Genomic DNA, 18,545 nt, shown 5'->3' with positions numbered 1-18,545 from the left:
CCTTGCTGATAGCAGCACCAACCGGTTTTCACACCAAACAGGTAGCAAGCCTTCATCCAGATACAAGGCTCCCAGATCCCAACACAGAGAGCTGGCTTCTGAGCCCAGCTGCCTATTTAAGGACAGCCAGGTGCTGCCAAAACCCAGACCGGCATTTAAAATCTGGTCCGGTATTTGACCTCACCTGGCTGTAAATCAGCCCAGCAGCACATGCTGTGAGGAAAATACCTGTTTTCCCAGACCAAATCTCTCACTGTGTCTCAAAAAAATAAAATAAAATTACACTTGAACAATATATATGTGGTAATGAACATTAGTGACAAAAGAGCAAGGTAATGCTATAATACTCTATATATTTAATAAATGTTTATTTAGTAATAGAGTAACATGGAAACAAAGTAGTACTACAAATAACATGATGCATGTGTGTACCTAACCTCCAGCGACAGATGAAGGCTAAGAACGCAGATGCAGCATAACTGATTAATTATACCAGATGGGCATGCTCTGCTATTTTCAAAAAGTCCTATTGAAATGAATGGGTAGCGCATCTCTCAAGTGCGGCCACCGCTCTATTCACTTCTGTGGGGCTTACGGAAATAGCTCAGTCAGCAGCCATTTTCAACAGTCCCACATAAATGAATGGCTGGCAGCTGCGCATGTGCAGTGTGCCTTCCAGCACTTTGTGGGCTCCGTTATAAGTATAGGTGCGGGTCCCAGAACTCTGAAACTGGCATATAACCCTTTGATGTACACTAACTGGTGCCAATAGCCTGTAATATTTTGTTAACTCCTGATATATATAGTAAGGGCTGGCATTAAAGGTAGTATACCTGGTACTGCAGTTGGTGCTGTGCGCTGGCCCCTAAGCAGAGGCGTGATGGTGGAAAGGATAGGAGTGGCGGATGAGGCAATGTGGGTGGTTGTAGTCCTCATGGTAGCTAATCCTAACTCAGGGTAGCTCTCTCAGGTACTGAATAGAGGGCTGCAACCCTTCTTCTCCTCAGGGCATACACTGGATTTTTGGGCCCTCCTGTCTGATGGGAGTAATAGTACAAATACATGCAGGAGGCACAGTCCTGAAGTATTTCACAGAGTAGGCTTTTCCAAAAAGGCTGAATATAGAAGGTGGCTATTATGATGGTGATTTACGCTGAGTCTCTCTACTTATAGTCACTAGCAATCTTTCCAAAATGACCAAAGGCATGTAATTCCTCAATAATTCTCTGCAGTGCCCAACTCTGGGGTGCAGTCCTAGATTGGGTGGCTAGTCCGTATCAGAAGTGTGAAGGGTGCCAGAAGTAAATAACCCAAACCAGAGACAGTAAAGTCTAAATCCGTACTGTATAAATGTGTTACCTTTACTGACTCAGTCCAAGCACAGCCTCAATGGTCCTCAACCATCTGCAGTATTTGAATGCTGTTTTCAATCAGAGGTTAATCCTTATCAAAGTTGCTTTTTATGGCAGCTTTCACTCACAGGAATGGTGTTTTCCTGTAGCAGGATTTGTCTTGGCCTGCTTGGCAGGAGCACACACTAAACAAGTCTTCACGCAAGCTTGCTTCCTAGCAGACTCTATTCTAACCAGAGGAAAATAGGACCAACCCATAACCCAGCAACTAATACTCATAAAGTGCCAGTTAACTGTTTCCTACCTATACCTAGTAGCCTTTGTGGGTTACACAGTGTATTGATCATAGTCAGTATCAGAGTGAACACTTTACCACTTTAGTAATGAACTTGGTATTAACCCTTTAGTGGTAGACCACAAGGTTACTGCATTTTCTAAAATCAAAAAAAAAAATCCAAACTCGAGTAAAACTTGGATCTGGCAATCAATGTGGTGGCATAAGAGCATTACAGATAATGGAAGCCTCTGACTACTTTCTAAGACCTTTACAGCAAAGATATTGTAAGGTGCATTTTCCACCTCTATGGCACTGAGCTCCTTAGAAGCAAGCAGAAAGTCTTGCCAGGAAGTAGACTGGTAAAGAAATAATTTATTATTCTTCTCGTGTTCATTATGTAACAATCCTAGCAGTTTAACTTTAGGCGATTTCTCCTTAATATATTGTATTAATATCAAGCACTCTACATCAAACAGGGAAGACTGCAGCTCAGACTCTAAAACTTCTGCTTCAGCAGTTTTCCTTTTCTTCTTTGGATGAGCACATGGTGTATCTTTTATTTCTTCTCGCACATTGTAAGGCTTTCTTTGTAACATTATGATTCTTACTTTGAATTGTTCCCCCTCCCCCTCTGCGATAAACAGCTTGACTTGTTATGTTCATTGTCATTTCTCAGAATGCCCCTTCTATGAAATAGACATCGTGGAGTTGTTCTTACCTTTCTGCTTTTCTCTCTGTAACAAATACTTCAAACTATTGGCTCGAAAATAATTGAAATAATTGTAAAGAAGCACAGACTGAAAAGAACAGACGTACAAAAGCACTGCGTGAGCGTTGACAATGGGTTTAGGGTACTTTAACACTTTCACACAACTGCCTGCCGGATTCGGAAATCCGTGTGCAAACGGATAGTATTTGTAGACGGATCTAACAAATGCATTGCAACACCGAATCCGTCTCTCCGGTGTCATCCAGAAAAAAGTATCGGTATTTTTTTTTTTTGGGCATTTTAAAGGTCTGCACATGCGCAGACCGGAAAACCGGATCCCTTTTTCTAGAACACTTGGTGCCGGATCCGGCATTAATGCATTTCAATGGAAAATAATGCTGGATCTGGCATTCCGGCAAGTGTTCTGGAATTTTGGACGGAGAAAATACTGCAGCATAGCCAAATACCGTAAGAGTGACTGAACTGAAGACATCCTGATGCATCCTGAACGGATTACTCTCTATTCAGAATGCATTAGGATAAAACTGATAATTTTTTTTCCGGTATTGAGCCCCTAGGACAGAACTCAATACTGGAAAACTTTAACGCAAGTGTGAAAGTACCCTTAGTAGCGATACACTCGGTCAATACTTTGACATTGTCCTCAACTCTCAATATTTTGCTGCTTTCGGTAATATTTGCCAAAATATTTATATTACATTATTGTATCGGAGAGGGCTTGAAGACCTGTGTGATAACGCATCTGCAATGGAGATGACCTGGCAGGTCTTTGTACTTTTAGGGTACCTGTTCGGAAGACAAGCCGGCCAAACGAGCATTTTGTTGACAGCTATCTCTCCCGCTTACTCCTTAGGCCCCGTTCACACAAACTATACGGATTAAGTCCGGATGCGTTCAGGGAAACTTGCACCATTTCGCAAGCAAGTTCAGTGAGTTTTGACTGCAATTCCGTTCAGTTGTTCAGTTTTTTCATGCAGGTGAAATGCGCATTGATGCGTTTTTCACGCGCGTGATAAAAAACTGAAAGTTTACAAACATCTCTTAGCAACCATCGGTTAAAAAAGCATCGCATCCGCACTTGCTTGCGGATGCGATGCGTTTTTCACTCAGCCCCATTCACTTCTATGGGGCCAGGGCTGTGTGATTTTCACACAATGCACAAGTGATGCATGAAAAACAACGCTCATGTACACAGACCCATTGAAATTAATAGGTCCGGATTTAGTGCGGGCGCAATGCGTTCGTGTCACGCATTCCGCCCGCGTGGAAAACTCGCTCGTCTGAAAGGGGCCTTACACATACATACTTGGCTCGGAGAAGTATGCATGTGTTATTAATGGAAGAGGGGAAAAAGCTTCTGCCAGACACTAATGCTAGTGGCTAATCTCTCCAAATGTCACGAACCAGCGGGTGTAAACCCACTGTGCCACATTTCCTACCTCCTCTAAGGGCATTGTCTAAGTGAACCCCTCAATCTTCACAGTACCCCTGATGGTGGCGATAGACTTTCCTGAGAGGAACACCAGGTTGCTACCTCTTGAGTAGGATTGGCACACGAGGCAGTTGGTCCAGACGGACCAGGAGGTACCTGAGCAAGGTACCAGAGGTACAGATGTAGTCAGCAGGTCGAGTCGTAAACCAGGAGCAACTGTGCAGGACCGAAGGATGAGGCAGAGGCTAGGTCAGACTGGCAATAGGTCAGGGCAGGCGGCACAGGTACAGGTCAGGCAATCCGGATCGGCAACAGGAGAGTCAAGGCAAACAGGCAGGGATCAAACAGGTAGCGGAGTCCAAGAACACAAGCAAATATATCAGCAACCTTAGCAGGACACAAGGACCTTGGCATCTGAGAAGTGGGCTGAGCCACTTATATATGTGCAGGAGGGCTAGGATTGGTCAGCGAGGTCACATGATTTAACTCATAAAGCACAGGAAGTGACGCACGTCGTCCCTTAAGGAAGTGCTGCAGGGAACAAGCAGCAAGCATGCAGTGACCAGGGCTGAGCAACACTATGGAGCGATCACAGAACAAACAGTACCTGCAAGGACAGAGCCCAGGACTGCAGCGGTGAATGGGGAAGCACTGGCAGCAGATCACCGCTGAACACAGCGCCCAAGACCGCGGCAGTAAGCAGGGGAACAGCGGTGCACAGCAGCCGCTGTTACACCAAAAACAAGAGGATTGGGTGGGTTGAAATTTATTGTGCCAACCCTTTTCTCCCTTGACTTCTACCATTGAGAGGAGAGTCAGGAAATGCGCATGCATGGTTAGCCGATCCTGCTAAAATCAGCGTGTTTAGCCAACGTACATCAACGTAAATCAATGAGCAACAGAACGTATCTGTATAGCGCTACCTGCTGTTTTTTCTTCTCCTTATTTGTCTGTCCACCTTTCTCAAGTGAATGCACAAGGGGGTTAAAGGGGTCGTCTCACTTCAGAGAATAGCATTTATCATGTAGAGAAAGTTACATAGGAAAAAGCAACCAGCCTATGAGCTCTCCCTCAGTCCTGGCCACTAGAGAGGCCGGCGCTTTTTCCTATAGTGTGCAGGCACGACCACCACTGATGGATTGCAGGGTGGATGTAACCATGGAAACAAGCAGTGTATAATGTGATGGAAAAAGGAATCAAGCCAGAAAAGGAAGCAATATGGACAATCACAATACATTAGTAAGTGCCTTGTATTAACTTTCTCTACATGATAAATGCCACTTGCTGAAGTGAGACAGCCCCTTTAATCATGAAATAACCACCTTAAAGGGATTCTGTCATCAAGATTTTCGATATGGAGCTGTTCATATCATCCTCTCAGTCTCCATTATCTAATTAAAAATATACTAGTTTTACCCCCACCTGTCCTTTCATTTTGAAAATCGGTTTTATTAATATGCTAATTACCTTACTAGCGTGCCCAAGGGGCTGTTCCTCCGGCCGTTTGTGCCCAGCCGTGCCCCCTATCTTGTAGCCCAGCGCCGCCCCACTGCTAATTATGCACTCCTCTCATCGCCGATGGTGCGCCGTAATCTCGCGCATGCGCACTAAATCCACTGGTCAGCGCCCGCGCGGTGTCCTGGCAGCAGCCTCAGCCAACTAAGCGCGCATGCACCAGCTGTCTGCTCACTTCGCTCGCGGGCGCTGACCAGTGGATTTAGGGCGCATGCGCGAGATTACGGCACACCATCGGCGATGAGAGGAGTGCATAATTAGCAGTGGGGCGGCGCTGGGCTACGAGATAAGGGGCGCGGCTGGGCACAAACGGCTGGAGGGACAGCCCCTTGGGCATGTTAGTAAGCATATTAATAAAACCTATTTTTATCCAAAATGAAAGGACAGGTGGGGGTAAAACTAGTATATTTTTAATTAGATAATGGAGACTGAGAGGATGATATGAACAGCTCCAAATCGAAAATCTTGATGACAGAATCCCTTTAAGAGGCATGGGACTCTTAATAAGTTTGATGCATCTTCCGCAAACCATGCGCCATAATTTGAAATCTGTCAGCTATGAGCACTGGGAAGTTCCACCCCCTCCCACTAAACCCCACTTTTTTTTGCCCTGAAAGTCGCAAATTATGTCACAAACATGGAGTGCGCCATATTATGCCCTAAATGTAGCAAAGGCTTTAATAAATCTACCTCTTTCATTTTTCACTTTGAAAATGATCAAAACCTGTAATTTGACAAAGATGTACCTAGACTTTTGGAGACGGTTTTATATGTCTTTATCTCCCGTCACTGGACCTATGCAACAAAACTGGAAACCCTAAAAGTGGGAAAATAAGGGGGTGCTGTCAATGTTTATATGCCTAGAATGGCAGCCATCACGTAGTCCTTCAAAGTACTGTTCTAGGAGCTTAGGAGGAAGATTATGCAAAGCTGCCGGATGGGTCAAGTACAAGACATTTGGTTGCTACTTTCTCATTTAAAAAAGCAGTTTTATTATTAAGAAGTCTTATTATCTTACTGGCAGCCAGCAGGATATTTGCTGTATCAGGTTATCAGCTCTGTTGAGACTCCTTCTCTATAATTAACGTCTGAATTACTTTGCAGAACTGTATCCAACTTACTTTATAATTACAAGACTTCTCCAAGCACATGACAAGCCGGGTTATTTTTAGTTGGAAATTGAATACATTTAAATGAACACATTGCGGTTCTCTGTACACAATGAAGGACCTGAACGGGAGAGTAAAAACTTGCTTCACGGCAAAGGGTAGTAGAAACTTAACAATTTTTGAAGATTTTCTTAATATTTACAATGCAAAATGTGCTCCCGTGTTCATGCTAGCTAAAGTATTATTTTATTACTAATGTCAGGAGTCATACACATAGCTGTGTCCGTATTTCAGGAAAGTTATAGTTTTCAGTAAGATTGTATCAGACTAGGAATAAATCACTGGCTGGAAATATAGCCAACACTTCCCATCACATTTTGAGGGAGTTCCACTTTAAAGGGAATGTGTCATCAGAAAATGACCTGCTGTTTAAATCCCTTTTTTATGTTTGATGATGTTATTTTTAATGTTCCATGTCACTTTTTATATTTAAACTGAAACAAAAAATCCTGCAGTTTTTGCACCGGCCACCATGGCTAATAATGGGCACCACTTCTTGGTTTGTACAGATCACTTTACTGCAGTTAACTCATTCTAATGCGGCCTGTAATGATATCACCTCTGTGTATAGATAAGACTGGATCCACCATTCACAATGGGCGATTGTCAATCTTATCTATCCCTTCCATGTACAGTGACCTCTGCATGCACTTTCTATAATACCGGTGTCTTCTTATGTAGAACAAGGGTCTTGGGCTCCTTCAGTCTCCTGTGCCCAGTAGCAACTGCTACCTCTGCACCCCCTATAGCTACACCTCTGCTGTGGATGTGACTGATGCATATAAATGCAGCGGTCTCCTTCACTGAGCGAGCAGCCGCCTGATGGGAAGGAACGCTTCCTTCCTGACAATCGGCTGCTCCTAGGCCCATGTAAACCCGCCTTTATACTCATATTTATATGGGCACTGTTTGGACAATATGTTTATATTTAAAGATCTCTCAATTTTATTTAAAAAAAAAATCGAAATAGAAATAGAAAGGCAATCTATCATCAAAAATTACATGTTAGTACATAATTAAAGTATCCTGAAATATTACTGCCTTTACACTGGCCCCTGAACGCTTACAATGGCATAGCTACCAACACAGTTCAAGACTATGACGAATACCGTACCCAGACTGACGTCGGACGTCAAATACTTAGAGCCAGCGAGATACGGTATGGTCACTGGTTCCCAAGGTGTGACGTTCCTTCCTCCTGGAGGAGCGGTTAAGGTTAGTCTTGGTACAGTTTACACAGCTGCCTCCTGTCCACGCGGGCCAAGAGAGGCAGAGGGTTGGAGACACTCGCTCACAACCCTGACGAGCTGAGAGAGCCATTTCACTTTAGTTTTCACTGCCACCAGTTTCTTGTTTGATATAAGCCAGGTCTGCTAACGGGATTATATAGGGTAAGAAACCAACCCGCGGTAGCGTATACAATAGGCCGAAACACAGACATGGGGATTCGTGATCGAGATACAAGACAGCACAAGATTAAATTATATATTTAACCGCCTTAAGGGCTCACTAGAATTAACACTATGCACACAAAGAATATATACAGTGGTCTGAGGTTATAAATACAGATGGCGTGGTACAAACAGGGTTAAGCACAAAAAAGTCAGTTTACCAGGTATAGGAGTCCTTTGGGCTGTGATGAGTTCTTAGCTGTGGCCACATGGGAAGCAGTGATGTCAGCTGGTTGCAGGTCCCTCTAAACACATGTGACCTCCCTTCAGAGAAAGACACGCCCGCTTGCTGGCACAAGCCTTTTAACCTGTAGCCGGCTCCTCCCGACTTCTGGAGGGGTCCACCCCCCTCTGCTGGGCTGGCAGCACATGAGTCACAAAACTCATGGCTCCAGACCAGAATGTCGTAGGGAGATGGTTCTGGGACCAATGGATCCACCTGTGTTCCTGCTACCAGTAGAGTCCAAACATGGTACCGTTATTTAGTTTCTGTGGGGAGATATGCATATCTCCCCTCCCTGGCATCCCACCATCAAACTATGACCACGGGCCTGTTCATCGTGGCCACAGGGACACAAATATGCATCTGGTTTATGTTTATGATGGAAGGGCGATTCATAATTCCTTATGAATCGCCGGTTCCATGATGTCTGATAATGTTCATTGAACTGGGGAATGGCCTAGACCCCCTGCAGAGAGGTTTTTCCTGTTCCATTAGCTGGGTTCCTGGCTGGCTGAATCGAGGTGAGAAATTGTAAACAACTGTGGCCTGCTAGAGGTTCTCTGCCATTTGGCTTGGCTTTGACGCAGAGCCCCTCTGTGGAGTTCACTACCTCTGCTATCTGACAGCTGATGGCTGGTATGGGAACATGGCTGACATGAAATAATAATCCATATTCCTCACAAAGACTTTTAAGCCACCAGGCTTGCCCCATAAAATGCCCAGAATTCTTCCCAACCCTTTGCAGGCGGCCCTGTCTGTTTTCCAGGACTGTTAAAAACATAGGTTAATTTGGAATGCAGGATAGGGTCTGATGTGAGTAAAAACAGTCTCTATACATCACTACAGAATATGTACGCTGTATATAAATGAATAGAATAAGCACATTAAGTACCTCTATTGTAAAGGTGTACATGGATAACAAAGGATCATGTTATTGTCAACAGGTATGGAGTGTGTTTATTTCCTAGGTTTTGGGGGGCTCATTTTCCAATAGAAAAAGCCATAAAATCCATAGTTAACATTTTAACTCTATCGGGACTCTCTGAATACTGGGGGAGAATGTTAACTTTAAAAAGTTTTTTACAACTTCAACAGGATTAGGTGATAAATATCTGATCATAAAGAGCTGCACCTCTAAGACCCCTACAGATGACTAGAATGAGGGTCCACAGCCCCCCATTTCTCCTCACTGCATGACCTCAGAGAAGAATTTGAATGGAGCAGAGGTCAAGCATGTACGCTGCTGCTCTATTCAATGTCTTTAGAACTGATGGAGATAGTCGAGCACTCTGAGTCCCGTAGACATTAAAAGGAGTGACAACAGACATACTCGACCTCTGCTCAAGAGGTGATAAGTGACAAATATCAGTGTCAAACAACCCCTTTAGTATAGTAAATTTTCTTGTACGCAGGTTCCAGCACATGTAGTAAACTATATATTGCAACTGGGTTATGCATATATCAGTTTCTTACTTGTTTTGTTTTGTCCATAGCCTTTAATATGGAGAGATTCAGGTCCTCCAGCGCTGCAAGGACACTTTCATATTCTCCCAAGTGCTGTGAGAAATAATCTGCAAAGAGAGAATTAATTGTATAAGTGAACATTACACACATTACATACTTCTCTTGCTTACACCACCACACAGCTGTTTTAGGGCCGCAGTGGCTTACCAGAGCACCAGAGAATACATTAGAGGGCTCTCGCATAATGTGCCTCAAATTTTAGGTGGAAGGCAACCCCAGTTGGAGTTGACTTTGCAGCTAATCACTTGTTAATATACACTTTGTTTTATGGGTTTGACATTTTTTACCATTTTTTTGTGTTAGAGATTACCATAATTTTAACTCTTTCCTGACATGTGACATACTATTACATTACATGTTGGGTCGTTAAAGAAGGCGCAGAGTGGAGCGGGCACCGTAGCAACCGGGTGCCTGCTGTTTCACACAGCAGGCCCCCTTGGCTAATGTCCGCAACTAGCAGTAATGCCAATCGCAGACATTTAACTTCTTAGATGTTAAAGGGGTGGGCACTGTGGAGATCACTGTTAAAGGAGCGGGCACTGTGGAAGTCATTGTTATAGGGGCAGGCAGTGTGGAGGCCACTGTTAAAGGGGCAGGCACTATTAAAGGGACGGACAATGTGGAGGTCACTTTTAAAGGGACTGGCACTGTGAAGCTCACTGTTAAAGTGGCAGGCAGTGCGAAGTTCACTGTTAAAGGGGCGGGTACTGTGGAAGTCACTGTTAAAGAGGCGGGTACTGTGGAGGTCACTGTTAAAGGGGTGGCCACTATGAAAGTCACTGTTAAAGGGGCGGGCACTGTGAAAGTCATTGTTAAAGGGGCGGGCACTGTAAAAGTCACTGTTAAAGGGGCAGTGTTTAAAGTTTAGTTGGACAGCACTCCCCTTTTTTCTTTGGTACGGTGCTCAATGGTAATTAGGGTCAACGTAGTAAAGATAAACCACGGCACTCGTTATATAGATTTGAATCAATTATGCTTTTTAATCGTATATCCATCCAGGAATAAGTAACATAAACTGGCCGACGTTTCGGTCCTATCTCCGGACCTTTGTCATGGCCTTAGTATCAGATGCATGTTGTCTGCTGGATGGCGTTCATGCATCTGATACTAAGGCCATGACCAAGGTCCAGAGATAGGACTGAAACGTTGGCCAGTTTGTATTACTTATTCCTGATTTGATTCAAATCTATATAACGAGTGCCGTGGTTTATCTTTACTACTGTTAAAGGGGCAGGCACTGTGAAGGTCACTGTTAAAGGGGCAGCCACTATGAATGTCACTGTTAAAGGGGTGGTCAATGTTAAAGGGGCAGGCACTGGTGGTCACTGTTAAAGGGGTGGGCACTGTTAAAGGGGCAGGCATGGTGGAGGTTACTGTTAAAGGGGCGGGCACTGTGGAGGTCACTGTTAAAGGGGTGGGCAGTGTGAAGGTCATTGTTAAAGATACAGGCACTGTGCAGGTCAGTGTTAAAGATGTGGTCACTGTTAAAGGGGTGAGCTCTGTGGAGGTCACTGTTAAAGGGGCAGGCACTGTGGAGGTCAATGTTAAAGGGGCAGCCACTGTGGAGGTCAATGTTAAAGGGGCGGCCACTGTAGAGGTCACTGTTATGCAGGAAACTGTTGATATCTTTTTACGACACACGGAAACATACAATGAAATAGATAAAATATACCCGGTGCTAATATATATATATATATATATATATATATATATGAAAGAAACAGGAGCATACATTCAATCCACTCCCATTATCACCATGATCACAATCTCATTACATGAAAAAAAAGTACACAATAAAACATACAAAATTCATATAAATCATATCATTACTAATACTATTTCCTTAAATCAGTGACTTTCATCTCTTCAACTTTTCCCCACATACTATCATCCAAGTACCGATATCAATGATATTTCGTTGACTTCTGATAAGGTACACTCCAAAACCAATATTCCAAATACTCAAGGTAAATTATTATCCATTCCCCCAGCTACCCCAACTAACCCCCCTTCCCCCCTACCCCTCCCCCTAGTTATTATTGCAGGAGCCAACTGAGGTCATCCACTCGAATCCAGCAATGCATCATACAAAGGAGTTCATATCTATCCTGCCCATATCTGTTCCCATTCTCTAAGCTGTTTTTTCTCCCAAAATAATACACGTTCATAATTCTTTATTCTATTCATTAACTGTTCCCATTCCTGAAACTCAGGGTAATTTTCTGATCCCCATTTTCTAACTATTATTACTCTCACAATTAATAGCCCTTTCAACCACATTATATTTTTCTTCTTATACCCTTTGTCCATGGGGAAAATTCCAAAAATTGCAAGTTCTATTCCTACCGGGGGTTTTACCTCCAGCCGCCTACCTATCTACTCAAATATATTACCCCAGTATTCCTGATAAATCGGGCAACTCAATATAAGATGAATAAAACCTGCTTGTTCATTTCGGCATTTTAAGCATCTATGATCCTTGTCTTTATCTATTTTAGTCAGCACTGAAGGGGTATAATGTAAACTATGAATTATATTAAATTGTATTAATCCATGATTACTTGATATAGAAGCCCTTTTTATATTTTTATAAGCGTCTTCCCATTGTAGTGGACTCCTACACCCAATCTCCCGTTCCCATTTATTCTCACTCTTAAACTTAGTCATCTTACCTAATCCCTTCCTAATTCTTTTATATATTTGTGACATTGTAATCCTTATATTTTTGCAGTTATAACAAAAATCTATAAAATCGTGGTCCCTAATCGTGAAATATCTCTTATCCTTTGTACCATCATATGCGTGTTTTAATTGTGCATACCTAAAATCTGTCAATTTATCAACCCCTTCCCCTGCACACAGCTCCTCCAAAGACCTTATTCTCCCTTGTGTAACTAACTGTGACACCATCACTATACCCCTCTTTTCCCAAAATGTATAATCTTCCAGTAACAAGAACTCCCCTAAATTTACATTCTGCCATAATGGAGTGTAATGACTAGTGCACCATTGAATTTGTGCAGCCATATAATAACCTTGCATATAAGGAAGGGCGAGACCCCCCTTCTCCTCTGCTTTCCACTCGGGCCAGCAGTAGCTTCTGCCATACTCTTATCTTATCTTTTACCTTATTAATCATCAGGGATAGTTATTTAAATCCCCAAATACTCAAACTGTTCTGTAGGTTGTTGGTTCAATGACAATAATACTGATTTTGCCCAATTTATTTCAAAAACAGAAATGGCTCCAAAGTCATTTACAATCCTCATAACATAAATAAGGATATTCCATCCCGCTTTAAAAAAAATCAATACATCATCTGCATTCATGTTTTAGTCTGTAGTTTAGTCTGAGAGGGCTCCTGGGTTATCCGGAGGGAGGACATCTTAGTCCTTTTGTGCAGCTCTGACTAGTGCCACTATGTAGCAGATTTTGCATAGGGTCTAGTTATCTGCTAGTTCTGTGTCTTCACTTAGCAGCTCTGTCTGTGACCACCATGTATCCGTTCTGCATGGGTCCAGGCATCTGTCTATTTTTCTGGTTACAGTTATGTCTTGTCTGAACAGTGTCCTGTGTTTAAAAATGAATATGAGATAAGCAGGCACACTCTTATTTGGGTACAGGTATTGTTTATTGATAATTTAATATATGTGTGATCTGGTAAAAAATTGTTGGTAGTTCCTTTTTAATAGAGGTATGTTGGAGTGGTGGTAAGTTTTTTTAGCACATTTTCCCTAAAAATATGGATATAAAAATGGTGAATAGATGTTTTGAATATATATATAAAAAAATTTGTGGAAAATTGGGAAAAAAAGCGGTTTACACTTTTTCAGATGCAGATAAAAATCTTTCAGATGCAGAAAAAAGTGTAGATAAAAGATGTCTAAAAAAGGTAAATGTCCATAAGGTCTTTCATATAAAAAAGGTAAATGTCCATAAAGTCTTTCATATAAAAATCACTGATCAGGATATAAATAACTGAAGATATACAGGATGATCATCCACTGTTTGACAGGGTTGTTGTCCAGTGATGCCCCTTAGTGAAAATTAGATTGTCATTCTGTATAGGATCCCTGATGTGCCTTTTAGAGAATAACAGTTTGTAACTGGTGGTAATTCTGTGGAAGAAAGTGGTGCTCTGTGCCTAGGTGCGGCGTCCCGCACTGTCCCTGGCTACAGAGATCACTTACCCTTCCCGGCGCTCGATCTCCTGGGTTCTCTGGTGATGGTCTGCTGTTCCTGGGAGGCTCCTGCGATCCAATCCGGTTCTCCAGAGACAGCGGCGTGCCTCGTGTTACCAGGGACGCCGGGGGGCGTGGTTCGCGCGTCTGGAGAATGACGTAGATGGTCACGTGATCACGGACTCTCTCTCAAGCGCCTTCACAGTGTTCTCCCAACTCTATGTGAGTGGTGAGTGTTCCGGTAATCCTCAGCTTCCTTAAACGCGTTTCGGGAGTCTATCCCTTCATCAGTAAGTGGAGGATTATTGCGGATGCTGTGATTTTTATAGGGCCGTGATTAACCTGTTTGTTAACCAATTATTGTCACCAATAAAGTTACTATCTTATCTTGGTTGATGTATTCAATTGGTTACTTTATTTCAATGGGTGCATAAATATATGGCTGGAGTAAAAGATGTATAGAGAAATCTTCTGATTCTCAAAAATGATAAAGTGTTTGAATATAAAAATAAGGGTTAATTGTTTTATTACAATTTCATCCATTAGGTATTATTGTGTGAATAGTTCATTGAGAAGTGGGTAATGAAAATTATATAAGATAATGTATATGAAAAAGTTGAAAAATATAATAAAAATAAAAATAAGTGGAAAAATATGAGAAAATATTCAAGTACATATAGGAATATATATAATTGATGGTGATTCTTCCCATAGAAAAATGATTGATCTAATTATTAAGGGCAATGTCATGATTATTCCCTATATTTCAGGAGGGACTTTCATATGTTCTATATGATGTGAGAGAATACCTCGCCCAGTGTCGTTAGGTTTAGGAGTGCACCACTACATATAATATAGCATCACAAATCAATTTCTATGTGGATCTTTTTAGTGGTGTATAGAACTTATAGATGGGGGTATATTATAGTTTATGTATTTTTCTAGTTATAAGTGATATCCCATGGTGGGGGTTTACTGATTGTGAGCACGTACCAGGGATGAACCCATTATATCACTGGTCCGTAGCATAAAAGACCCAGTGATTTTTGGGATTAACATTCCTGTCTGTGTCAAAAAGAGGAGGGTTCATTTTGTGAATATTGAAACCCCAGGTTGTGGATACATCTTCGGGATGGACCCATTGTATCACTGGTCCGAGGTATAAAAGACCCAGTGATTTTTGGGGTTAACATTCCCATCTGTGTCAGAAAGCAGTGGTGGAAATATGGCTTAGAGGCAAGATTTGGTAGATCTAGAGGTATTTGTACATCTTTAGTTGTCAGCACAATCCCCTTTTTTTGACGCACAGTCGGAGGTATCCATTACATCACTGGTCCGTAATGAAGACCCAGTGAATATCCGGATTTGTTCTCTCTGTGTGTTTCTGTGGCCTCCTTGTACCCTATCCTCCTTCCTTGGAAACACACAGAAACGCATTTAAATGAAGCAGACAGCTTCAGAATCAGTCATAAGGATTTCCCCACTATTGTATTCCCACACTCCTTCAACAAAAAAAGGGGTGTTTTAATCGCCTTCAAAAAGTCCATTGCATTTCAAACTCTGTCCCTTGATACAGATCCTATGGGTAGATACATCATCATTACTTGTCTGATCAATAATTCACCCTATACTATAGTTACTTTATATGCGCCTAATTCCAGAACTTTAAGTTTTATCAGGTCTGTCTTGGAGTCCGTTTCTGCTCAAAAGAAAGGTTCTATCATCATCTGTGGAGATTTCAACCTGGTAATGGATCCTCGTATTGACAAATCTACTCCTGTAAGTAAAAAGGACAACTATAAACTCAAAGATCTGTGTCACAAGGAGGAACTTTTTGACGCATGGAGGTCACTGCATGCTTCAGAAACAGACTACTCCTTTTTTTCAAACCCACACAACTCATATTCCCGCATAGATTTCTTTCTGGTGGATAAATGGCTACTTCAAAAAGTGGTGGACTCCAGGATAGACCTGATTACTTGGTCTGATCATGCCCCTATTACAATCTCCATTCAAGAGACGTTTAACCTCAAACATTCATCCCCATGGAGGTTGAATAACCTTTTGTTATCAAACAACCATTATAAAGAATTAATATCAAAGGCAATAATAGAATATTTCCAACTTAACACTAACCCAGAGATCAACCCAACCACAATATGGTGCGCTCACAAAGCGGTAATCAGAGGTCTCTTTATTAAATATTCTTCAGAAGAAAAGAAGAAAAGATTACTAAAAATAGAAGAATTACACGACAAACTAAGAACCTTAGAAAAAGAAAACCATAAATCCCCAGATCCCCATATATCTAAAAAAATTATTAGCATTAGACATGAAATATATCTTCTGATGCAAAATAACTTTGAAAGGCACCTTAGACAATCAAAAGCTCAATTTTACAGACAAGGAAACAGAGCGTCTAAAATGCTAGCCAACAAACTAAAAAACAGAGCAGCAAACGCCCGTATTCCCTTCCTATGGTCCACCAATAAAAACAAAATAATAAACCCCCTTAAAATTACTGAGGAATTCGCTAAATATTACCACTCCCTTTACAACCTAAAGAATGACCCAAACTCTCACCAACCAACCGAAAAAGACATCAACTCGTTCTTAAATAATATTTCACTCCCCAATTTGTCCGCAGACCAACTCGCTTCTCTAAACAAACCTATTTCCTCGCAAGAAATTTTAGATACAATTTCCACTCTAAAAATAAACAAATCCCCAGGTCCCGATGGTTTTATCAACGAATATTATAAATCTTTCGCCCATATATTAACTCCCCAGTTATTGTCTTGCTTTACACATATGATGCACGACAAAGGTATTCCCGCAGAAATGCTCCAAGCAATAATAATCACTTTACCAAAACCTGGAAAAGCCCCCAATACTCCTGCTAATTTTAGACCAATATCTCTTTTAAATACTGATCTAAAATTATTTTCCAAAATCCTAGCTAACCGTCTGGCGGACATTTTACCTAGTCTGATAGATTCTGATCAGGTAGGTTTTGTCAAACACCGACAAACATCAGACGGGACAAGACGTTTTCTGGACTTGATTGAAATAGCCCATACCCGCCGGACGCCTTCCATGCTCCTCTCTTTGGATGCGGAGAAGGCGTTCGACAGGGTTCACTGGGGATTTCTTCGCTCGGTCTTGGGAAAATTTGGGTTCATTGGCCCTTCATTAACTGGCATATTAAACCTTTACTCTTCACCCCAAGCTTTTGTTTACTCTTCTGGATTTAAATCTCACTTATTTTCCATATCAAACGGTACTAGACAGGGATGTCCCCTTTCTCCCTTAATATTCGCCTTAATAATGGAACCATTTGCTACCCATATTAGATCTTCCCCATATATTTCGGGTATTACAACATTAGAAAAAGACCACCGCATTGGCTTATTCGCGGACGATGTCCTCTTATTATTATCTAACCCGGCTACCTCTCTACCTCACACATGCAATATAATCTCATCCTTCTCAAAAGCATCTTACTATAAAATTAATACCACAAAATCCCAGATCTTAAACCTAGGTATTCAGGAAAAAAACGTAAAGTCCCTAAAAGCAACTTTCCAATTTAACTGGGTTAAAAAATCAATACCCTACCTGGGAATTAACCTCACAGCAATCCCCAGCAAAACATTCACTCTTAACTATATCCCCCTATTTCAAGAAGTCAAATCTAAGCTAACTAGCTTCAAAACACAAGGCATCTCCTGGCTAGGCAAAATTGCAGTTGTAAAAATGAGCGTTTTGCCCAAGATTCTATACTATTTTAGAAACCTACCTATTCCAATACCTATCAAATATCTCAAAGATCTCCAAAAATACCTTTTACATTTTATATGGGGAGGCAAGTATCACAGAATAAAAGCAGATATACTATACCTCCCTAAAAGAAATGGTGGGTTGAGTTGCCCCTCAATTATCCAATATTATAGAGCTACGATTCTAGATCAACTTAAACACCTATGGCATAATGACCAATATAGAAAATGGTCTTCCATAGAAAAATATTCTCTTAAAAAGCAATCTCTGAAAGACCTTCTTACAGCTATGTCCCTCTTCAAGTTTTTTCCCTCTAGTAATTTAGCCACCATCAAAGCTATTTTCAACGTCTGGGACGTTGTTGCTAACAAACGTCAATTATTTGCCTTACCCCTCCAGGATTACAACATTACAATATTAGAGTCCTACATCCCAGATTTAGATGTCTCAGCTTGGAAAGAGAAAGGTATATGCTATATTAAGGATCTTTTTACGAACAATATCCTTAAATCATTTTTGGAACTCTCTCATTCTTACGGTATCTCTACGAGAGACTTTTACAAATATCTTCAGATCAGACACGCTATTACTAATACCATTTTTACACATCCTTCTAAACAAAACGGTGACAACCCATCCTCAACCCTTTTCACCAAATGGCTTCTAAATCACAATGCCAATAGAAAAGGAATTTCTAAAACATATGAGATTCTTATCATCCCTTCAGAAGACCCTCTCCAAGTGACTAAGTCTAAATGGTCTCATGATCTTTCCACAATGTTATCTTTAGAACAATGGTCATATGCACTCGATGCAATATTTAGTATTTCAAGATGCATCTCTCACTTAGAAACATCTAGGAAAATTCTTTATAGATGGTACTATCAGCCGACAAGACTTAATAAAATATT

General features: G+C 41.5%; 1 protein-coding gene across 1 annotated transcript in view; it reads right to left on the bottom strand.

Moving 5' to 3' along the window:
• The window catches only part of NECAB1 (N-terminal EF-hand calcium binding protein 1), a 281,579-nt gene that overhangs the window by 126,134 nt on the left and 136,900 nt on the right, over positions 1-18,545 (bottom strand). Inside the window, exon 5 of the mRNA XM_044295098.1 lies at positions 9,623-9,720. Within this exon, the coding sequence (XP_044151033.1) occupies positions 9,623-9,720 (98 nt within the window). The remainder of the gene's footprint in view (positions 1-9,622; positions 9,721-18,545) is intronic.

This window comes from Bufo gargarizans, chromosome 5 (assembly GCF_014858855.1).
Source record: "Bufo gargarizans isolate SCDJY-AF-19 chromosome 5, ASM1485885v1, whole genome shotgun sequence".
NCBI lineage: Eukaryota > Metazoa > Chordata > Amphibia > Anura > Bufonidae > Bufo > Bufo gargarizans.
The sequence above is the reverse complement of the archived record's forward strand: the minus strand, read 5'-3'. Positions and strand labels throughout refer to the sequence as shown.